Source organism: Schistocerca nitens, chromosome 8 (assembly GCF_023898315.1).
Source record: "Schistocerca nitens isolate TAMUIC-IGC-003100 chromosome 8, iqSchNite1.1, whole genome shotgun sequence".
Lineage (NCBI taxonomy): Eukaryota > Metazoa > Arthropoda > Insecta > Orthoptera > Acrididae > Schistocerca > Schistocerca nitens.
The window spans coordinates 32,558,240-32,583,204 of NC_064621.1; the positions used below are offsets into that span (position 1 = coordinate 32,558,240).

General features: G+C 39.0%; 1 protein-coding gene across 4 annotated transcripts in view; it reads right to left on the reverse strand.

Moving 5' to 3' along the window:
* Nucleotides 1-1,400: 1,400 nt before the first annotated feature.
* The window catches only part of LOC126199288 (muscle LIM protein Mlp84B-like), a 54,008-nt gene continuing 30,443 nt past the window's right edge, over nucleotides 1,401-24,965 (reverse strand). The window contains exons 5-12 of one of the 4 annotated variants that reach the window (XM_049936101.1): nucleotides 24,731-24,827; nucleotides 23,173-23,260; nucleotides 21,904-22,027; nucleotides 20,191-20,366; nucleotides 16,971-17,103; nucleotides 9,684-9,868; nucleotides 7,562-7,667; nucleotides 1,401-3,648 (exon numbers count right to left, since the gene is read on the reverse strand). In XM_049936101.1, the coding sequence (XP_049792058.1) occupies nucleotides 3,478-3,648; nucleotides 7,562-7,667; nucleotides 9,684-9,868; nucleotides 16,971-17,103; nucleotides 20,191-20,366; nucleotides 21,904-22,027; nucleotides 23,173-23,260; nucleotides 24,731-24,827 (1,080 nt within the window). In that variant the 3' untranslated portion in view covers nucleotides 1,401-3,477. Of the gene's footprint in view, nucleotides 3,649-7,561; nucleotides 7,668-9,683; nucleotides 9,869-16,970; nucleotides 17,104-20,190; nucleotides 20,367-21,903; nucleotides 22,028-23,172; nucleotides 23,261-23,496; nucleotides 23,582-24,730; nucleotides 24,828-24,965 lie in introns of all 4 variants that reach the window. The other 3 variants (XM_049936103.1, XM_049936102.1, XM_049936104.1) reach the window with 3 other exon arrangements.

Here is a 24,965-nt window from a genome sequence, read left to right on the forward strand (position 1 = left end):
GTATAGATTTAAGTGTCAGGAAGTCGTTTCTGAAAGTATTTGTATGGAGTGTAGCCATGTATGGAAGTGAAACATGGATGATAAATAGTTTAGACAAGAAGAGAATAGAAGCTTTCGAAATGTGGTGCTACAGAAGAATGCTGAAGATTAGATGGGTAGATCATACAACTAATGAGGAGGTATTAAATAGGATTGGGGAAAAGAGAAGTTTGTGGCACAACTTGACTAGAAGAAGGGACCAGTTGGTAGGACATGTTCTGAGGCATCAAGGGATCACAAATTTAGCATCGGAGGGCAGCATGGAGGGTAAAAATCGTAGAGGGAGACCAAGAGATGAATACACCAAGCAGATTCAGAAGGATGTAGATTGCAGTAGGTACTGGGAGATGAAGAATCTTGCACAGGATAGAGTAGCATGGAGAGCTGCATCAAACCAGTCTCAGGACTGAAGACCACAACAACAACAACAACAACTGTAACACTACCTCCTCCGTACTCACTTTTGGCACTACACTTTGATTGGATTGCCTTGGGGTATAGTGTGATTCATCACTCCAAATCTCACATTTCAAGCCATCCACTGTCCAGAGGCATCACTCTTAACACCACCTCAAGCATCACTTAGTACTAATGATAAAAATGTATGACTTATGAGGAGGTGCTCAACCACTGTATCCCATTCTTTTTAATTCCCTGCACACAGTCATCATACTAGCTGGACAGCTAGTCACCCTATGCAACTCACTGATTTCATGTGATTTTTTACAACTGTCGTCTGCAGTCCTCACTACATGAGGACTGTCTGGTCTTGGTTTAACTATAGTTGTTCCTTCATGTCACCTCTTCACAATTACATCACCATCAGTCAACCTGGGCAGTTTTAGAGAAGTTAAAATATTCTTGATGGATTTATTAGTCAGATGACATCCAAATATTAGTCCACATTCGATGGCACCGAGCTCTCCTGACTGACCCATTTTGCTGTTACTGCTTCTCTATTGGCAACAAAATACCCCCCAACTGCTTTTATACTGGTGGGTCTACCTCTCAGGACATCTATTGGTCATTTCTGCATTGTGTAATAGCGACCAGATACTTGTGATCAAATAGTGTAGAGCAAACACTACATCTAATACAGTGCACTATTCTCCAAGGAAACTACCCACTGGTTTCACAGTTTGTCTGAAGTGATGGTATAAATGAGTTAAAAGCTTTCCTCTCTTGCCTTTGTCTTAATAAATCCCTTTTATGTGAATGACAGCCCTGTCTAAGCACAATTTTAGATTACATTTAGTGGCTATAAAACAGACAAAGCTGTGTGGCAATACTTTTTATGCTTCATCAAACTGCACATACATTCTTCCAATGTTAGTATGATCTCTGTTGAACAATATGAAGAATTTTTCATACTCCAGAAAATCTGTTTTATTCACTTGTGTAAATATATATACATATACATGTCACTTTACAATTATTTACAGTCTAAATAACAAGGCTTACAATAAACAGTACAATAACAAATGCAAGAAGCAATGTAGCAAATCTCCAATATTTGTTGAGTGTGTGAAGCAAAAAGCATCAGTGAAAAGATGATTAAAAATACTGTGGGAAGAATTTTATCAAAATGTTGTTTGTAGAACCACTGGTCTGTGAAACAACATACGTCATCCTCAAACTCTTTGATAGAGTTTGGTCGTTCGTTGTACACATTTTTAATATCTCGAGGACTCATGGAAGTAGAAAAATAGAAAGTATGTTTATAAAATAGTTTGTTCCCATAACAGCTTCCACAGTTTCTATATAACTATATGCCCAAAACATTATTTTCAGTTATATTTTTTAAAGCATAAATTTGCACTCTCAATGGCAGTGACATTTCTTGACAAGTGTGGCTGCTGTTGTATATGCCATACACATAATCCTCAGACCTCTGGCTTCCATCATAAAGAGCTTGTAAAATGTCTATGGTCTTGACAATGTGTTGGATGCAAGTACATTTGTAGGTGAAAGTTGGGCTGGATTGATTTTTTTTTTTTTTTTTTTTTTTTTTTTTTGGTAAGGGTCATCCAGGCTTTCTGCAGATACAGCTGTAACTATAGGTACCCCACTATTTTGCTTACCTTGAGTAAAAACAAAAACACTGATTTTTAAGCTCCTGGCTTGGACTGGGTAGCAATCACAATTGTATTGAGTTGGGGCAGTCTCAGTCATTTTGTTTTGCAAAATTTGCCACTACTACAATGATCTGTAAAAGTGTACCTAACAGCTGCAAAACTCTTTGATAGTCAGTTAACAGACAGAAAATGTGCATATATTTCAACAATATTAGATATGGCTCCTATTCTTAAATGAAAAGTATATTTTTGTTAGTATTCTTAAAAAATCCACAACAATGCATTAATATATTTATGCTAAGTTACAGTGCATGTGCTTATGGCGAAAAGTGTCACTGATGAAGTCTGGATTTGTAAATTATTATTGTCTTATAGTATGTGCTCTAATGCTGTCATGATGTATTTAAGTTACACAGTATGGCTGTAAATGTTAAATACCCCAGTCCATATAATTTCCTGATTGGCTGATGCAATAACACAGTACTGCATGAACAGTATTAGTGGCAGGAATTCATATAAAACTGACTGTTTGGAATTGTTCTGCATATTTTTTCATTTGATATCTATCTGGAATCTGTTGTTAAGAACTAGGACTCACATTCTAATCCTACTGAATATGAATTGCAATGTGATTATGTATGCGTAGATGCATAAGTGCATAATTATACCCAGTATATCTGTGTGTGTGTGTGTGTGTGTGTGTGTGTGTGTGTGTGTGTGTGTGTGTGTGAGAGAGAGAGAGAGAGAGAGAGAGAGAGAGAGAGAGAGAGAGAGAGAGAGTTTTAACGCTTAGAACATGGTGGTCAGGGAAACTGAATTTTCGGAATGCACGAACCATCATACAATACAACCTGCCCCAAAACTACTGTAAAAATAAGAAAAATATACAAAAACTTCTATTCAAAAATCCTGGAATACTTTAAGCATACAGTCACCAGTTTACAAAAACAGTCAATTAAGCTTTCACATTCATCCACAGTTTTTAACTTTCACCTAGAAATCATTCACAAACACAAAAAAGGAAAAAAGAAACAGCAACATCCCGGCATTTTTCGTACAGATTCAAGTCTTCTGACCACCGTGGTAAAGCAGAGTAGGTTCTGTTTAAGTAACTGAAAGCGTGTGAAACATGTCAGTATTCCATTAGGTATTTAATACAAAGGAAGACTGTAATGTTTTTCAAAATGAAAATTAAGCAATCACACTTTCAAATTCAGTGTGTATAATAAAACTGGAACAGTAAATCACAAGCATAGTAACTGCACAAACAGTTCCCTGTTATTCCCTGTAGTCTTCAAATGATAGAGTATGAAATATTACGCCGGGATGGTGTACTGGTGCATACATAGGAACTCTGGAAGCCTCAAGCCATGGTCAGAGTACCAGCACCCATTCCAAATCCCACCCCTTTAGGTCCAAACTTCCTTCCATAGCACCCACGGCAATAGATATCTCCATCAGGGCCATCATTGAGGTTGGTTGAATCAAGAGAACGACGACACTCGCCGCAGCTGAAGCAACGCCGATGCCAAATCTGTAAAAAATATTCCTTATTAAGCTTTACCAGTAAACATTAACAGTAATAATCACAATTTTTCAGTAATGGAAAGTAATTGTAGAGTGTAAATAATTTAGGAGCATAGGTAACAACTCACCGCATAGTAGAAGTGTGAAATCACTGACAGGCACTTAAATGAGATTGAAAATTTGCTAGCTTTTGGACAAACCCCACACCACACCCTCACAGACCCCTAAACCTTCCTCCAGCCCTATGAACCAACTACAAAGAAGCACACTGTTCGCCACCCAAAATCATCCAGGACTCAAACAGCTAAACCATATCCTTGCCAGTGTTTTGAGTATTTATCATCATGCACAAAAATGAGGAACAGGTACCCACAATCTGTTCCACCCCTCTACCATGTGTCCAGTCTATGAGATACCTCGGTACGTCCTCATGCCACCCTTGCTTCCAACCCCTTGTACATGGGTCTCAACCCTGTGGAAGATGCAGATGCACGGCCTGTCCAGTACACCCACCCGGCACACCTTACTCAAGTTCCTCTAAAGGGTTCTACTATTCCATCAAATGTGGGCCACCTGTGATAGCAGCCATGTCATATACTAGCACTGCTCCAATTTCAGCACAGCATTTTATGTGATTGTGACCACCAATCGGCTGGCTAGCCACCAAGTGAATGGCTTAAATTGTGGCCAAGAGTGAAGTTCACAACCCAGGGGCAGAAAACGCTACTGAGTGCACCAGGTGCAATTTAAATGGCTGCTTCACAACCCATTCCACCTGATTTCCCCCCCCCCCCCCCCAGCCCTCCACCACAGACTCACTCCCTTCTTTATTATGTAGATAGGAGTTATCCTTGTGACACACCCTTCTTTACTGCAGTCCTTTCCATCTGTCTCTGCTGGCCCCTGATTCCCCCCCCCCCCCCCCCCCCCTAAGTTCCTAACTTCTTTCCTTCTGCACCCTCTCCTTCCTCTCTTCTGTTATGCCCTCCCAATGTAATCGGCATTGTGTGCTGCACAGACTCACTTGTGTCAGTGCCCATGTTGCATTTCTATCCTGTGGACCTACTGACAGCCTCCAAGCTGTCAGCTACCCTTCCCCAGCCGTCCCTCTTGGCACCTCTGTCCTGCCCTCTCCACTCCACCCAGCACATAGTCACATCACAAGCAAGCTGCAGAAGCTGTACAAAGTGTGCATGTGCATGTGTGTATGTGTGTGTGTGTGTGTGTGACAAAGAAAAAGATAGATAGATAGATAGATAGATAGAGAGAGAGAGGGTGGAGAGGGGGGGGGGGGCGAGACTCTCGATGATTCATGCCTCTACTATTTGGTGATTGGATTTTTTACCTTTGCTCATAAATAACAATTTTTTGCTTAGCTATAAAAATTTGGATTAGGAATTAAAAGTTCAGTGAGAAGAAATATAAACTTTGACATTTGCTGATGACACTGTTATTCTGTCAGACAGCTAAGAACTTATCAGAGTATTTGAACAGAATAGACAGTGTCTTGTGTGGCAGATATAAAATGAACATCAACAAAAGCAAAACTATGATAATGGAATGTAGTTAAATTAAATCAGGTGATGCTAAGGGAATCAGTTTAGGAAAGAGACACTTAAAGTAGTAGATGAGTTTTGCTATTTGGGTAGCAAAAAACTGATGATGGCTGAAGTTAAGACAATATGATATGTGGACTGGCAATGGCATGAAAAGCATTCATGAAGAGAAATTTGTTAACACTGAACACAGATTTAAGTGTTAAGAAGTCTTTTCTGAAGGTGTAAGCCGGAGTGTAGCCATGTATGGAAGTGAAACATGGACAATAAACAGTTTAGACAAAAAGAGAATAGAAGCTTTTGAAATGTGATGCTACAGCTACAGAAGAATACTCAAGATTAGACAGGTTGATCATGCAACTAATGAGGGAGTACTGAATTGAATTTGGGAGACAAGAAATTTTTGCACAACTTGATCAAAAGAAGGCATCAGTTGATAGGACATATTCTGAGACTTCAAGAGATCACCAATGTAGTATTGGAGGGAAGTATGGGGGGGGGGTAAAAATCATAGAGGCAGATCAACAGATGAATACAGTAAGGAGATTCAGAAAGATGTTGGTTGCAGCAGTTATTCGGAGATGAAGAGTAGCATGGACAGCTGCATCAAACCAATCTTCAGGCTGAAGACCACAACAACAGCAACAACAACAACAACAACAACAACATCTTGCATTCAGCTTACAAATTAAGGAGGGGTATCTACTTATAAACTGCAGACACACGAATGAATGGCTCAGGGCCACTAGACACACAAATTAAAGATTGCGATTGAGTCTCTAGCTTTTTTTAAGTTCCCTCATTAGGAAAAAGGAACTACAAGAAATATGACAGGAAAAGGTGAGATTTGAGGGAAACACTCAGAAGTAGTAATGCACAACCAGCTCAGATTCAAACCTAACCTTCCAGTGAAGAACTATCAATAGTTCAACTATGGCCACTAAATTCTAAATAAATTTTAGGCTTGTGTGGAACTGGACTGAGGCGAAGTAATCATTTACATTGCCTGACAAAAGAAATGAAGCAGTCAGAAGAGATGATGTAAGTTTGTACATGTATGCACCATCTGCAGGTATGTAAATGATCAGAGTTGCAATTTTCTCTGACAGGTAGAATGGTCACCAGTGTGCATTAATATTGTTCATGTTTACTGTTCTTAGCAGGCCTGACAGGGTATATAAGGGGCGCAAACAGCTTCAGATGTCGAATGCCAATTGTGAAGGACCTGAACATCCTGTGTATTTGTGTGAGACAGTATTAATACTACTTGAGAGAGTTTAAAAGTGGTGTCATTGTAGGTCTCCATTTAGATGGCTGGCCAAATTGTGCAATATCCAGATGTGTAGAGAATTTGGATGTGACTGTGACTGAATGTTGGAACTGCACGGGAACTTGAGGGCTGACATACTCATCATCAAGGTTCTGGTCGACCACATGCAATCATCACAAAGGATGATATTCTTCATATATGTGCCTGCAGTTTTTGAACAAGTAATGGACTCCCTGTAACATTCTGTGCGACCCCACACCATTTGTCAGAGACCAGCAGTAGTCAGGCTACGGAATTACTGCCCCATGTGCAGCCTGCCATTAACAACACAGCACAAATGGCTGCATTTGGAGTGATGGCATACCAGGAAGCACGGACTGCTGGTGAATGGTTCAGCAAAGAATAGTGGTTCTATATTACCTCAGATGACCACGTTAGTAAGCATGCAGTGACCTGGGGAGAAGGTCCAATTTTTCTAATGTTTTGGAGAGGCATAGCAGTCTTTCTCTCGGCATCATGGTAGCCACTGGGTATGACTTAAGGTCATAGCTAGTAAGAATTGAGGGAACTGTGATAGTACAATGGTACATCATGGTCCTGCTGTGTCCTCCTGCGCTACCCCACAATATTGTGGTGCAATTTTTTAACAGGACAATGTGTGTCCACACATGGCATGTCTCCATGAACTGTTTGCAAGATGTTCAGGTACTCCAGTTCTGTTCCCATTGGTTCTCAACTCAGTTTCAGTGCCAGTGTACAGGATATTGTGGACCACTTACAGCAGTTGTGGATCAGCTTGCCTGAGGTGAAGATACAAAGTCTTTATGACATCCACCCAAATCAGATTGATGCATGCATCCAGGCTGGAGGAACTGCAGTGTCATACAGATAAGTGAGCTCACACTGACAAGTTCCTTGTAAATTTGACTTGATTTTGTAATCACTGAAGTAACATCATATATCCTCTACACCCATGAAGTGTCATGTCATTTCCTCCTCCCCTTCTTTGTGATTCACTTTTTTCGTCAGGCAGTGTATATCATATGCTATAAAATTTCGGTCATAGTAAATAGAATATTTGATATTATACTTACTCTGTTTTTACTAATCATCTGTTCAGCAGCAAACACAGCATAGCCACATCTCGGACACCCTTTCCCTTCAGCTGCTTTAGGTCCAGATGTTGGTTTGGCATCAAAGCTAAAAATAATTACACATAATGAAATTCATAGCAAAACATTATTTTACAAAAATCCTGGTTAGCTAAATCATTCAAAATTTCTGGACTGTAAGGTAGAAAAGTTGTCCAGAACCAAAGGTCAAGAAAGATGTAAAAAGAGAGAGTAACAAGAAAATTACCACTGAGATGAAATGAGCAACAGCTGGGATGTCATTGTCAATCTTCTGTTGTCTGTGGCATTTGAGAAGATGCCTTAAAAATATTTCCCTCGTAATCCTGGCAATGTTCCATTATCCTTCTTTCAAGAATTTCATGTTTCCCAAAGTTAATGAAACTGTCAGTTTTTTTGTTAGTATTGTAAATTTGTTACTTTTTAAACAGCCTACATCTTTTATTTTTATTTGGCTATAAATGTTGGGAATGAAGATGTTTTGTGGTTTGGAAAAATGCAAGTTATGTATAAATATTTGGTTGTTGCCTTGCATTCAGTTAGCTACCCACAATTACATCCATGTATTTCTAAGATTATAAGTGCAGATACAACTTAAAGATGTCAGTATTATTAATCAGCTTGTTGTCTACAGGTATGTTTTTCCTGTAGAACAATAACACTGCTACGGTTTGAAATTATATTTGTCATTTATTATCTGTAAACACCAATTGTCAAACAAATTGCTGAACATAGCCAAAATTATTTCATTTTGTAATGGAGATACTTTTTAATTTGAACTCAAGAAAAGAACATCTTTAAAAGCAAACAAATTTGAAAGAAATATACACCATTCTCATGTTATGTTATGCTATGTTATGTTAACCGGGGACCAAGAAATGACGGAGGGGCTCCGTCCCCGCCACAGCTGCAGTGGTCTGCAACCCCACGATGACTATCGCAATCCACTTCACCCCTCCACCACCCCACACCGAACTCAGGGTTATTGTGCGGTTTGGCCCCCAGTGGACCCCCCAGGGAATGTCTCACACCAGACGAGGTAACCCGTATGTTTGCGTGGTAGAGTAATGGTGGTGTACGCGTACGTGGGGAACTTGTTTGCGCACCAATCGCTGACATAGTGTAGCTTAGGCGGAATAAGGGAAACCAGCCCGCATTCGCTGAGGCACATGGAAAACCACCTAAAAACCATCCACAGACTGGCTGGCTCACTGGACCTCGCCACAAATCCGCTGGGCGGATTCATGCCGGGGATCGGCGCTCCTTCCCGCCTGGAAAGCCGTGTGTTAGACCGCAGGGCCAACCAGGCAGGCCACCATTCTCATATGTAAAACAACAAATCATTATCTAAAAAAGAAGAAAAGGGAGAACTCGAAAATTCTCTATTTTTTGTCACAAGAGCATCATTTGGACAAGTGTACCTGAGTCTGAAAAAATATATAAAGCAGTTCTATTGCAAACACATTGTCTTTCATGACTTAGAATCATTGTTTCTTCTACTTCCTAATACTGTAGGACTTTGTCAAGATACGTATTTTGCAATCTGTCAACTAAGTTGGTGATAAATGACACTTAACCTGTTGCAATTGTGCCTTATCTTTGTTACCAAGGTCTGATACAAGCTTCATTTTTGAAAATGATATTGAATGCATTTATTATTCATATTTCCAACAGAGAAAATGTGAGAGAAGACTTTAAATATCATTCACTAGCTCAAGTTATTTCGTATCACTGTGCTGTTGAAACAAATTTGTGATTACTTTATAGTTGCTACTTTAGACGGTTACGCCAATTGTGTTTACTGTGGCAATTTTATTCCTGCAATTGTTACATCTGAGATAATGAGGCAATAAAATACACAATGAACACTGATGGGTCCAAGACAACATATTTTTATCTTCCTTTTGTGTCTCGTATATGAGTATTAAATGAGGTGACACAATGGTTAAGACAGAGGATTTAATTTTTTAAACACATTTCTTATGATTCTCTTTTGAAGTGTAAGTACCAACATCTCATTCATCTGCACAGTTCTAAAATTCTACAAATATAGACTAGATGATGCATGACATGAGCGGTGACTTACTATGGTGTTGTAATTTCTCCATCGGACACCAGTGTTGGTGCATGACCATAGCCAAAGCCCTTAGGACCAAATTTCTTTCCATAACAAGCTCTGCAATAGATTTCTCGATCTGGTCCATCACATGCCAGTACAGAGTCCAGAGGTCGATGGCAAGCATTACAGTTGAAACATTTCTTGTGCCACATCTGTTAGGAGAAATAAATTTATCTCTATAGGACTATTTAAACACCCGAAAATAAAATCATCTTTCTCAAGTCTGTACATCTGTTATTGATAGAATTTTAGCATTTCTCCAGCCTACACATGTTTCTTAAGGAAAGAATATGTCATTCTTTCTGTTGTGTACAAAAAATGGATATCATTTAATCCATTGGTGTATATTATGAAATTAGCATAGTTTTAGAAAATATAGATAACTGTGTAACTCAAAGAAGAGAATGCATGTTAACTGAATAGAATACACTAGTTGGCGGATATGTTCCATCTCTGATCAGTCACTTCCAAGGTCCATGCATAAGGATCTTTGTGGTGTGTCAGCTTTTAGAGATGAATCGTTTCATTGTAATTATACTCTTCCTGCACAAAGTAATGTTTTTATGAAGCATAACAATGATAAATAAAAATGAGGAAAAGCATAGCAGTACAAAGACTTAATTAGCTTTGAGCTATTACTCTTTATGCACACACTTTATGAAAATGGCCACACAGTCACTCAAACACCTACAGGTCAGTTCTTTGGGTATCACTGTGGCTGTTCGTAAGAAAATATGAATTTGAAGAGTAGTAACTTAAAAGCTTCCAGGCATCAACATCTGGTTGCTTTTCCTGATTTTAATTTATTGTTCCCATCCAGGCATTCATGTCATTGAAGTGAAAAGAGAGAGATCATTTATGTACTGCTGCCAAAATCTGAGCAATTTGAGTGGCAGAGAGATTGATTCTGCAGTCATTTTAGCAGATGCTATAGGCAGACTACCATTTTCTATGAAATCTTAAATTAATAAATTCTTCAATGGTTTACCCTTCACTGGCACTTAACAAACAAAATCTCTGTAAAACACCAGGGCCCAGACAAATAAAATTCAAAATTTTACTGTAAGTTATACAGATAGATTATGAAATTGGAAAATAAATTTCTGGCCTTTAAACCAACTTAATGTATCATACAGATTGTTCAAAATTAGCCTTTTCACAAATAGAAGTCTCCAAAGATAAAAAGGTGGCAGACAAGAAGCCGGAACTTGGCTTTTGTCTTCACTCTTCTCTTTTATTTTTAAAGAAATTTGTGGTATATATTTCTAAATAGATGGGGCTCAGTATCACCTTCTATATTGTAATAAGACTTTTTCTCTCTGAAATTGTTAACAGCAACCACCCAAAACTGAGTTCCCAAAAAAGACACTTCCTCTAGCAGCATTCAAGAAGTAATTATTTCCTGTTGTCTTGGTCATGAGAAAGCAGTTGAGTTGCCACTTTTGAAAGTGCTAGAGTTCTTCAGCAAATATTGACTGTATGTCTCTTGGTACTCAATTAAGGGAATAACATTCTGGTTGGACACAGTAAAACTGAGGTGATTGACATGGCATGCCAGTAAAGGAAATCTTAGGATTTGGGTTCAAACTGCAGTTTATCCTGAGATTTTTCTAGCATTTAATATGAGGTTCACTGATTCAGAATCTTGTGTATGTCTAAAAAAATGGCAACATGTTCTATGGTTGAGACTGCAAGTACCAATTTTGCTCATCACTTCCATCTGCCCTTAATACACACTTTGATGTTCAAATCAACCTCCAGTTTGATGATAGCTTAACCTCTTCTTTGTTGTTACTTAATTTATTTTTTTCTCTCATACAGTTACTCAGTTTTGTTAATTTACTCCTTATCCATAACTATCAGTTTCCATTTTTCAATTACGTGCTTTCATCAGCATTTCATTGTAATATTAATGACAGTACTATTTTACATCTGATAATAGAGATTATTTGCTTTTAAGCAATTTTACTAGCATGTTGTCTAATACTCTTTGAATAACTGATAGGAGTAAACATTGCACATTTAACACAATTTGTTAGTATCCTCCTTCCTGTTGTTGAACCTGACAATGGGAACAGAACTGACACTCCACAAATGAATCCTTCTTTCTTGGAACTCTGAAGGAGACACTTCTTCAATAGATCATTAGTGCCACACTCCTGCCCAGTTCCCAAAATTTCTGTCCCTCTCCTAGCTCTCTGCCACCCTTCCTTGACCCCTGCCCTCCACTCTGCTTCCTTCCCATCCCCACTACCTTGTTGCTCATATTCATTCTCTCTGATACCACCCTCACTGTAGTCAGATTTCAGCACAATGACACCGAAAATGGAAGTGTACATATGTTTGTGTCTCTGTTTGATAACTCTGAACAAGTACACACTGATATACAATAATAAAACATCTCATAGAATTAGAAAGTCAAAACATCTTGAAGAAGCAAGAGATCCCAGTAACATTCAGAACAAACAGTTAAAAAAAAGGCTAAGATCAGACAAAAGAACCTCAGACAAATTCAGCAATGCTGGAATATACCAACTTACATGTATCTCCTGTCAAGCCAAATACATAGGACATACACTCCTGGAAATTGAAATAAGAACACCGTGAATTCATTGTCCCAGGAAGGGGAAACTTTATTGACACATTCCTGGGGTCAGATACATCACATGATCACACTGACAGAACCACAGGCACATAGACACAGGCAACAGAGCATGCACAATGTCGGCACTAGTACAGTGTATATCCACCTTTCGCAGCAATGCAGGCTGCTATTCTCCCATGGAGACGATCGTAGAGATGCTGGATGTAGTCCTGTGGAACGGCTTGCCATGCCATTTCCACCTGGCGCCTCAGTTGGACCAGCGTTCGTGCTGGACGTGCAGACCGCATGAGACGACGCTTCATCCAGTCCCAAACATGCTCAATGGGGGACAGATCCGGAGATCTTGCTGGCCAGGGTAGTTGACTTACACCTTCTAGAGCACGTTGGGTGGCACGGGATACATGCGGACGTGCATTGTCCTGTTGGAACAGCAAGTTCCCTTGCCGGTCTAGGAATGGTAGAACGATGGGTTCGATGACGGTTTGGATGTACTGTGCACTATTCAGTGTCCCCTCGACGATCACCAGTGGTGTACGGCCAGTGTAGGAGATCGCTCCCCACACCATGATGCCAGGTGTTGGCCCTGTGTGCCTCGGTCGTATGCAGTCCTGATTGTGGTGCTCACCTGCACGGTGCCAAACACGCATACGACCATCACTGGCACCAAGGCAGAAGCGACTCTCATCGCTGAAGACGACACGTCTCCATTTGTCCCTCCATTCACGCCTGTCGCGACACCACTGGAGGCGGGCTGCACGATGTTGGGGCGTGAGCGGAAGACGGCCTAACGGTGTGTGGGACCGTAGCCCAGCTTCATGGAGACGGTTGCGAATGGTCCTCGCCGATACCCCAGGAGCAACAGTGTCCCTAATTTGCTGGGAAGTGGCGGTGCGGTCCCCTAAGGCACTGCGTAGGATCCTACGGTCTTGGCGTGCATCCGTGCATCGCTGCGGTCCGGTCCCAGGTCGACGGGCATGTGCACCTTCCGCTGACCACTGGCGACAACATCGATGTACTGTGGAGACCTCACACCCCACGTGTTGAGCAATTCGGCGGTACGTCCACCCGGCCTCCCGCATGCCCACTATACGCCCTCGCTCAAAGTCCGTCAACTGCACATACGGTTCACGTCCATGCTGTCGCGGCATGCTACCAGTGTTAAAGACTGCGATGGAGCTCCATATGCCACGGCAAACTGGCTGACACTGACGGCGGCGGTGCACAAATGCTGCGCAGCTAGCGCCATTCGACGGCCAACACCGCGGTTCCTGGTGTGTCTGCTGTGCCGTGCGTGTGATCATTGCTTGTACAGCCCTCTCGCAGTGTCCGGAGCAAGTATGGTGGGTCTGACACACCGGTGTCAATGTGTTCTTTTTTCCATTTCCAGGAGTGTAGAAGCAAAAATTCCTGAAAGAGGTACACAGAGCACAAGAGAGCTCTAAAGAGTGACAGCACACATTCCACTTCCACAGAACTCCTAATGAACAAAAACAATAACCCCACTAATATAGAAAGTGATCTACACATTCTGAAATGCAATAACAGTTTATACCAACACCTAACAATAGAAGAAAATTATTACATACAAAAGGCTATAGTGGGAGGGAAAAATGTAATAATCACAAACACAACACTTTACAATAACATACTATTTACTATTCTGAGAGAACTGACACATGAAACAGAACAGAAAACTCCCCCATCACACAGAGAGGCATATATAAGGGGCAGAAGTCATTAGAACTCTCGTTACAATTTTCATAGCCTTCTTACAACATGCGATACATTTCTTGCGACACATGCGAACAGCAAGATCTTGTAATGTTTTGGATTATGAACGAAATGCAAAAGTTATGTTTTTTTGTATATAAAAGTAGTGGCAAACTGTCCAATGAACATGAGCACATAAAAACTGTGTAACAACCTAGTACACACCAAAACTGTATCCGCAACACTACTGCAATCCAAAGTGTATAACACTGACATACATAAGTTCACCTTCTTGTATTTGTTTACTAAAAGTCACTCTCAAAGTTGCAGATGACATGACGTATGCCGAGAAAAGGGGCAACAGAAAATTACAGAAAATATGTCTCAGACAGTGACAACAATTTTAAAACCATGCTGTGATGTATAGTAAATAATGTATTATGAAAGTATTTGCAGAAAAAAACAGACACTACACATGTAATAATGTTTTAAAATGTTGTATAATTATGTTATTTCTGCATGTTTTAGAATTAAAGAACCCACTGATGATGGTGATATTTGTTGCTGAAACTAGTTTGGGGTCTAAATAAATGACAAAATTGTTTTGCATTGAGGTGGACCCACAATTCGCATATTGTTGTTATTGCTAACACTTGGTTTAAGATTCACAAAAGAAGGTTGTGTAACTGACCACAACTTATTGCTTATTAACTGTAGATTAAAACTGAAGAAATTGGAAAAAGGTCAGAAATTAATGAGATGGGGCCTGGATATGCTGAAAGATAGAGGTACTCAAGGTACCCTCTGCCACACACCGTTAGGTGGCTTGCAGAGTATGGATGTAGAAAAAACCAGAGGTTGTTGAGAGTTTCAGAGAGAGCAATTAGACAATGGTTGACTAGAACATGGGAAAGGAATACAGTAAAAGTCACATGGGTAGCTGTAAGAGATGAAATAGGGAAGGCAGTGGAGGATCAAATAGGTAAAAATACAAGGTATAGTAGAAATCCTTGGGTAACACAAGATATATTAAATTTAACTGATGAAAGGAGAAAATATAAAAATTCAGCAAATGAAGCAGGCAAAACAGAATACAAACATTTAAAATATCAGATTGACAGCAAGCGTAAAATGGCTCAGGAGGGATGGTTAGAGGACAAATGTAAGGATTTAAAAACATGTTTCATTAGGTGAAAGATAGATATCACAATAGGAAAACTAAGGTGGCCTTTGGGGAAAAGAGAATAGCTCTATGAATTTCAAGAGCTCAGATAGGAGACCAGTCCTGAGCAAGGAAGGGAAAGCTGGAAGGTGGAAGGGGTATACAGAGGTTGAAACAAACTTGAAGGCAGTATTATAGAAAGGGAAGTGGATATAGATGAAAATGAGATGGGAGATATGATACTGCGAGAAGAATTTCACATAGCTCTGAAAGATCTAAGTTGAAACAAGGCCCTAGGAGTAGACAATATTCTGTCTGAACTACTGGCAGCCTTGGGAGAGCCAGCCTTGACAAAACTATTACATCTGGTGTACAAGATGTATGAGGCAGGCAAAATACCCTCCAACTTCAAGAAGAATGTAATAATTCAAATTTCAAAGAAAACAATTACTGTCAGGTGTGAAAAATAACAAACTATCAGTTTAATAAGTCATGGTGGCAAAATACTAACACAAATTCTTTACAGAAGAATGGAAAAACTGGTACAAGCCTTGTAGAAGACCAGTTTGGATTCTGGAGAAATGTAGGAACATGCAAGGCAACACTGTTCCTACGACATATCTTAGAAGATAGGTTAAGGAAAGGCAAACCTACATTTACAGCATTTGTAGACTTAGGGAATTTACGAACTGTACAGAAAACAGACAGCAGTAATAAGAGTCAAGGGGCACAAAAGGGAAGCAGTGGTTGAGAAGGGAATGAGACAGGGTTGTAGTTTATCCTTGATGCTGTTCAATCTGAATGTTGAACAAGAGGTAAAGGAAACCAAAGAAAAGTTTGGAGTACGAATTAAAGTTCAGGGAAAAGAAATAAAAACTCTGAGGTTTGCTGAGGACATTGTAATGCTGTCAGACATAGCAAAGAACTTGGAAGAGCAGTTGAACGGAATAGACATTGTCTTGGAAGGAGGATGTAAGATGAACATCAACAAAAGCAAAACATGGATAATAGAACATAGTCAAATTAAATCAGGTGATGCTAAGGGAATTAGACTAGGAAATGAGGCACTTAAAGTAGTAGATGAATTTTGCTATTTGGGCAGCAAAATAACAGATGATAGTTGAAGTAGGGAGGATATGAAACGTAGGCTGGAAATAGCATGGAAAGCATTTCTGAAGAAGAGAAATTTGCTAAGGCTGCAGAAGAATGCCAAAGGTTAGATGGGTAGATCACATAACTAATGAGGAGGTACTGAATAGAATTGAGGAGACAAGAAGTTTGTGGCACGACTTGACCAAAAGAAGGGGTCAGTTGATAGGACACATTCTGAGACATCAAAGGGTCGCTAAGTTTTACAGTAAGCAGATTCAAAAGGATGTAGGTTGCAATAGCTATTTGGAGATGAAGAGCCTCGCACAGGATAGAGTAGTATGGAGACCTGCATCAAACTAGTCTTTGGACTGAAGACCACAACAACAAGAACAACAATAAACACTCAATGACTCAAGCAGTTGCCTTTACTCTTTCAATTATATGTATATAATTAATATTTTCTGACAAAATATTTTCATTTGAAATGTGTTTTGACATGCATACATCAAATAGAAATAAAATGTTTTTCATGAAAATTTATCTGACATATTTTCCAAGTAATGTTGGGTTCAGGAACTTCTGAAACTACTACGGTGTTATATCACTGGATCTGAGCATCAGATTAAAATTTGTATCATGGTTACTGAGTGACAACAAACATCTCAATTCAAAACATGTTGCATACCGTTCCCTTTGCCAGTTGTTGTTCAGCGGCAAATACTGCACCTCCACACCTTGGACAGCCTTGGCCAGCTGGAGCCTTTATTGAAGTTGTGTCTGGGTTGTAGAATGGCCTTGACGCAGAAATCTCCTCTTCCCTGTTGTGGAAAAATACTTGTAGTTAACAAAAATAAAACATGACCCACAGACAACAGTCTTACAGAATGCACATGTGTGAAAAACAAGTATAACAGTAATATCCTGCAACAAATCCATCAAATTAGTATTTTATTCCTATGATAAGCTGGCTGTAAGACACTAACTGTTCGCAAATAAAACTGAGAAACACGATTTCATTGTTGCTTTCTAACTTGTCCTATTCTATTACAATCCATTTTAATCCATTTATAGTCTCATTCATCCAATTTTCCCTTCTTGAATGCTGGAAAAGTAAATGGTGATGAGACGGGGGATAAGATGCTGCAAGAAGAATTTAACAGAGCACTTAAAGACCTAAGTGGAAGTAAGCCTCTTGAGTAGATGACATTCCTTTAGAATTATTGCGATCCTTAGGAGAGCCAGCCACAAAAAAACTATTCCACCTGGTGTGAAGGTATATGACATAGGCGAAATATCCTCAGACTTCAAGAAGTAATAATACCAATACCAAAGAAGGAAGTGCTGACAGGTGTGAATACTAACAAATGATCAGTTTAATAAGTCATGGTTGCAAAATACTGACATGAATTATTTACAGAAGAATGGAATTACTAGTAGAAGCCAACCTTAGTTCCAGAGAAATATAGGAACACAAAGGCAGTATTGTTTCTGTGACTTACCTTAGAAGATATGTTGAAGAAAGGTAAAACAATATTTAAAGCATGTGTAAATCTAGAGAAAGATTTTGACAATCTTGACTAGAATGTTCTATTCAAAATTCTGAATGTAGCAGGAATAAAATACAAGAAGTGAAAGATCATCCACAGCTTATACAAAAACCAGATGGCAGTTATAGGAGTTGAAGGACATGAAAGGGAAGCACTTGTTGAGAAGAGAGTCAGACAGGATTGTACTTTATCCCCAGCATTATTCAGTCTCTACACTGAGAAAATAGTAAAGGAAACCAAGCAGATAACTGGAAAGGGAATTAAAGTTCGTGAAGAAGAAATGAAAACTTTGATTTTTACCGATGAGATTGTACTTCCATTCAGACGGCAAATGACTTGTAAAAAAAATTGAACATAGTAGATACTGTCTTGAAAAGATGTAATTAGATCAACATCAACAAAATTAAAACAAAGGCAATGGAATACAGTCAAATTAAATCTGACAATGCTGTGGTAATCAGGTTACAAAATGAGACACTAAAAGTAGTTTATGAGTTTTCCTATGTGGGCAGCAAAAAATTGACAATGGCCAAAGTAGAGAGAATATAAAAGAACAACAACATGCTGAAGAAGGAACCCCTAGTTTGAAAAATTATCATTTCCATCACTTTCTTGTGTGTGTGTGTGTGTGTGTGTGTGTGTGTGTGTGTGTGTGTGTGTGTGTGTGTGTGTGTGTGTGCGCATGTGCGTGTGTGGGTGCGACCATGCACGCACGTGCACACGCACGCATGTACATGCCTAAGCTTGCTGTTACCTTACAAGTAGCAGTTTTGTTTATTGCGTTATATCCCCTGCACAGATATACTACACATAAAGTGCAAGGCATGTCCAGAAAGTAAGTTTCCATATTTTTTTAAAACAAAGACAACATAGTTACATGAGAAACTTTATTGGAAACAGGTACAGCAATGTTTGTGCTATTTTTTGACATAGTCACCAAAAGAATTGAGACACTTGTCATAGTGTGGGATCAACTTTTGTATTCCTGTGTCATAGCTGTGCAGGGTAGCCGCGAGGTCTGAGGTGCCTTGTCAGCCCGTGCGGCTCCCCCCCGTCGGAGGTTTGAGTCCTTCACTGGGCATGAGTTTGTGTGTGTGTGTGGTCCATGGTGTAAGTTAGTTTAAGTTCGATTAAGTAGTGTGTAGGCTTATGGTCCGATGACCTCAGCAGTTTGGTCCCATATGACCTTACCACAAATTTTCAATTTTTTATTCATGTGTCATAGAAGTCTACCACCTGTAAATGGAACCAGCATGCGACAATCATCTTCAGCTCTTTATAATTGTCGAAATGCTGGCCAGAGGATAGAAATTTATTGAGGTATAAGACAAGATGGAAATAACTGGGAGCAAGATCAGGACTGGATGATCAAACACTTCCCAGTTGAACTTCTGGAAAACAACTGCTGTACACTGATCTGTATGGGGATGAGCATTGTCATGTAGCAACACAACACCTGCAGCAAGCATGCCTCTTGTTCTGAATGACACTTCACAGTTTTCACAGTAATAGTCAGCATTCACTGTTTCACCTCTGGGTAGGAAGTCTATGAGTGCAGAATGACCTTCCTGTCCCAGAACCCTGTGCACATCATTTCCTGCACTAAAACAGTCTGTTTGAATTTCATTTTGACCAGAGATCCACTATGATGCCAATGCATTGACTGCTGCTCGGTTTCTGGGATCAAGTGAGAAATCCACATATCATTGCCTGTGACGATCCTGTTGAGGAACTCATCATGTCATCATGATACTGCTGCAGAAATGTCAGTGCTGCTCCAAAGTGTTTCGTTTTGTGCTTTTTGGCACCCCTCTGGCACACAGTTTCTTGAACAGCAGGTGCTGAATGACAATTTCAAGCAACAAGGGTCATGACATATGTGGAAAATGGCTGCTGAGCTCTGTTATCATGAAGTGAGCTCCAGGTTGCACTGCCACACCAGCTCAGCCGTGTGATCATTGATGAAGGAATGTTATTTACTGTACTTTTCACTATGAACAGTTTGATGACCCTCAGAAAAAAACCCTACAACAGAGACACACCATCTGTTTGCTCATGATGTTCTACCCATAGACCTGATGATGAATTTCAATGGGCACTATGTTTTATGCATTAAGGAACCTTATCACTGACCGAATCTCAAAGGCAGTGAGAGAAGGAATAACAGACACCATTTCAGGGCACTGCTGCTCTGCTACTGGCACCAGGTGGCACGTGCCCAACGGGCATCTGATTGTCACGTCATAGATCTGTTGCACACGCCCAATTTTCCTAGCTAAATACGTCTGCTTTAAAGGGAACAACATCAGGAAACTTACTTTCTCAATGTGCCTCATATAATAAATCATTAATGCTTACGTTAAACCATCAGTCTGCAAAAATCCAGAGCCACAAGCAAATCCATAACCATGGGGACCAAACTTTTTTCCATAACAGGTCTTACAGTAGACATCACGGTCTGGCCCATCACAGGCCAGGATGGAGTCCAAGGTTTTAGTGCAGTCACGACATTTAAAACACTTCCGGTGCCATTCCTGAATAAAGAAAATGAAACATTAGTTTATTAGTTACAAGACAGTATAACTGACATTTAGCAATGAATAAATAGCAATCATTTGATATATTCTTTCATTTTTAGTGTTTAATTTTTTTTAAATCAAGACAGTTCAAGCTCAAGCATTATCTCAGTTACACTTGTATTCTAATGAATGAACCATTCCAGCACTTTCCTGAAGTTATTTAATAAAATTGGAAAAGATCTAAATGAGAACAGCTGTACAGGGATTTGAATATGACTTCTCCCAAGCAGTCCACAACACATCATATTAGTTATGATTTATATTAATACACAGCAGTTGCAATACTATCCTTGAAAAATTGTGGGAATCCTTGAACAATGAGTTTTTGTTAAAGGAATCTTGATGAGGAAGCTCCAAACAAATGATTGCTTTCCATGCTACGAAATTAAATATGTATTTTGACTACCTAGAATCAAACTTTTCTTACATTCGATACCAGAATTCCATTTTTGTTCTGGGGTTAGATGGTGTATAATCTCACAAAATGCTATTAATCAGGCTCAAGAAGGAACTGGATTTGCTGTACATACTGTGAAAATTAGTCTTATTCAGTCTAAAAGTGTACTTTTATCAGTAGCAGTCATTACACAACTGGTGGACAATAATCATTATCAGGAAATATCTCCAGTATACTCTCAGTCAAGTAACTGATTCCTCCCCCCTCCCCCCCAAAAAACGAAAGAGCTAAGATCTGCCTAATGCTATCAGCAAAAATTTAGAAAACTTTTATTCTCAAACACATCAAAGATATTGTGCAAAAATGTTCATGTTTGAATTTCATAGATTCTGGAACTTGATTGTCACAAAACCATTGTAGCCCGCCTGATATTTTAAGAAAGAAACAAATCAGATGAATTATTGGTAAAAAAGTTAACTATAGACTCATGTCCTTGGAAATAGATGATATACAATATAGCAGTTATTCTCTAAATTTTGAAAGTGACCTTCAGCTTTTTTTTGTACTGTAACTGCACTGTGTGACTTTACTATTAGTTCTTTTCAGATTTGGTTCCATAGTAAGTTGAAATTTCTTTGAAAGACTACAATGTTTCCATTGAGATTGTATGTGAGCATAACTTCCCAATTAGGCCCAGAGGACTGTGTGATGGTGACCAGTCATTATTTTATTTTATGACTTGACATGCACAAAATTTTGTGTGATATTCATTATTTTATTATTTGACTTGAACGCCATATTGTTCTTGCACTGCTACTGATTTAGTCATGTGCTTAAATAGAGATATATTGCACAAGTAAATGCCCTGGTTGTTGTTTGAGTGCAACATGACATATATTCATGAAAATGGCTATACAGCCAAATTTTGCCTATAATGGTTTGAATAAATCTATTGCGCAAACATACAGTCCCAGTACAAATTATAGTGTGTTTCCTACTCTTTTTCCCTCTGACTATTACACCCATTCTTTCCTTCCCATTTGAACTGCTTTTTCTAAGGTGAGTATAGTAATAATGCCATGGTACAATACTTACACGGCCCTTCGCAAGCACTTGTTCAGCTGCGTAAACAACACCACCACAACGAGGGCAACCTTTTCCTGGAGGTGCCTTGATCACAGCAGTATCAATCACAGTGGTCTTAGGTGCAGTTATTTCACTGGAAATGTAAGCAAACAAGTTTTTAATTGGCATAGTCACTGAATAATGTTCAACAAACATAATACTTATACTGGGTGGTACAGACTCTATTCTGCTGCATCATAGTCACGCATAATACGAAATGTATAAAGTATCAAAATATGAAATGTATGAAAAGTATCAATCTGACTAATCATATATGTTTGAATTTTCTGAGTATGTGCCTATATGTTGGATTGCATTGGATGCAGTTTTGGGGTACTATATATGAAGAACTTCATGTTAGAAAGCCACTTGAGGAAACTCATGTACGAATTACACTAATACATTCATTGATAATCTAACTTGGAAACTGATCAAAAGTGATAGACTGCTTTCTAATCTGTGAAATAATGTGTGGTATTTCAGTCTTAATCTTTACAACTAGAAGATATGATTCTAGTAGTTTAACATTTCAGAATTTCTGCACTGCCAGAGTTGCATTTGCTACATAATATTTTCATAAGCAAATCATGTTATCTATTTCTAATGAAATTTCAACATTGCTTTATATATTCTTTGCAAATATAATATAATAAATTGGAAATAGCTGAGATTAACACTGCAAAAATAGTTTTCAAGAGGACAATGTTTCTTATGTACATATAATTACAAAAATGTTAGTTTTAAAATTACAGAATATGATTTATAAACATAAGTAAACATTTCATAATGACTATATCACAAAAGAAAGTTGATGTATGTTGCGAAATTTAAAAATATATATATATATTTTAGGTGAAAAGTCCTAAAAATCATTAAAATTTATGGCTACCATAGGGAAAACATGAATGTACACCATATATACAAAAAACTACCACACACTAAAAGGGGAGGAAATAACAAGAGAAGTGCAAAATGCAAAAGGAATGGCTGCATGCTAAGAAAAATTGTGCACCATACAAAATGCCCAACTTCATAAAAACATGAGGTCTATGATACACAAAAACAAAACTGAAAATGAAAACCAATCAGAGGTATTGACAGCAAAAATTTCTGTGATTTTGTGCTTCTGATAGCACGCACCACAGGGTCTCAGTAATGCTGTATCTACAGAGAAGATCGTGATGTTGCATCCATGCAGCTTCTACAAGTTCCTTTAGGGGATTTTATCACATGAGCTACCTCTCATCTGTTATGTCTGATGTAAGACCAATTGTAAACCCTCCTCCATGCCCGACCCCTCGTGGACCAAAGCGTTTCCCATAGCAAACTGTGTGACAAAAAAGAGAAAATCTGCACTGTAATATAACTGGCAATAAAACTGCCTTCAGGTTCAGATTAGATCATTCCAGCCATAACTTCAGTGTTGTGTATGATTAATGATGAAATTATTGCAAACACGTGTTTCCAGAAACTGAAAGTTTGAATATTAAAAGTATGAGCTACCCAGCTGGAGTCATCTTCTTCTGAGCCGTGAAGGACTTTTCACTCTTACTTGCTACATACCCATTAGCTACAGCATCGCTCTGTAGAGCACCACCTCCTTGGCCATATCCATAACCCTTGGGGCCGAATCTCTTACCATAGCAGACTGCAGGACAACATGATGTACATTAGAACCAATTAATACACTGATATTCCTTTATACAGTAAACTTCATGCAGAATTATGAACAGATTTGTAAGCACTTACTTAAAACACGAAAGCAGGCCTTTCATAAGTCTGCATTTATGCTTTAGATGTTTAACATTATTAATAAGTTCTTCTGGACACTAAAATGTAACACTTTTGTACATATCACTAATCTTCAAATACTGAACAATGGAAAATCCAGCATGGAATGTAACAATGTTATGAGAAGGAAAGTTGCTACTCATCATATAGTGGAGATGCTGAGTCTCACAGTTAAAGCTTTTGGCCATTAAGGCCATCAACAATAGACATACATAAGCATGCGCCCCCCCTCCCCCCCCCGCCCCCCTCTCCCACACACACACACACGCGCACACACACACACACACACACACACACACACACACACACACACACACACACACACACACACACACAAATGGCGTGTGTGTGTGTGTGTGTGTGTGTGTGTGTGTGTGTGTGTGTGTGTGTGTGTGTGTGTGTGTTTGTATTGTTGATGCTTAATGGCCAAAGCTTTAATTGTGAGAGTTTTTTGTCGGCCTATCTGCGAGTAAGCATCTCCGCTATATGATGAGTAGCAACTTTCCTTCTTATAATATCTTTAAATATTGTTGTTACAAAAACAAATTAAATGCAGGCAACAGACTACCCATTTAAAAGAATGTGTATATCAAACTGTTAGTTTCACAGAAGCCAGTGTTATGAAACTGTAAACAGAACAACAAAAGCACATCATACAAACAGCACACCAACAATGATTTTACACTCTGCTGTGTTCTCAATTGTAGCCTTACTACATTAAATCACACATTTCTGTTAATTTAGTCAAAAATATGAAGCAATGTTCGTTTTGTGAACACATCTTTTACATTCATTAAAGTGATGTGTGATAGTTGCAGAACTACGTTACACAATTAAGTAAATAATATTAGCTACAACACCCACAAGTAATCTATGTACAGTTCTAGGTCCTAGTAGTTACAATGCACAGCAACACTCTTCACTAGATGAAAATATTAGGTCATTTCAGCACTGAACAAAGAGTTTACATTGATTGTGGGAATCACAGCTCCTACTCCTTACACACCTTTGCAGTAAATGTCCTTATCAGGTCCTTCACAACAATTGACAGAGTCCAGTCGTTTCGAACATTCTGCACATTTGAAGCATTCCCTGTGCCAACCCTTGAAAATAATGAATTCAGGAATGATAATTTTATGTTGTGGCCAAGATATAATCAGTTTGATTACTTTTCTGGTAATCACACTGTAATGCAATAAATTCAAAGGGAAAGGTGTAATGGAAAGCCAATACTGTCCTGT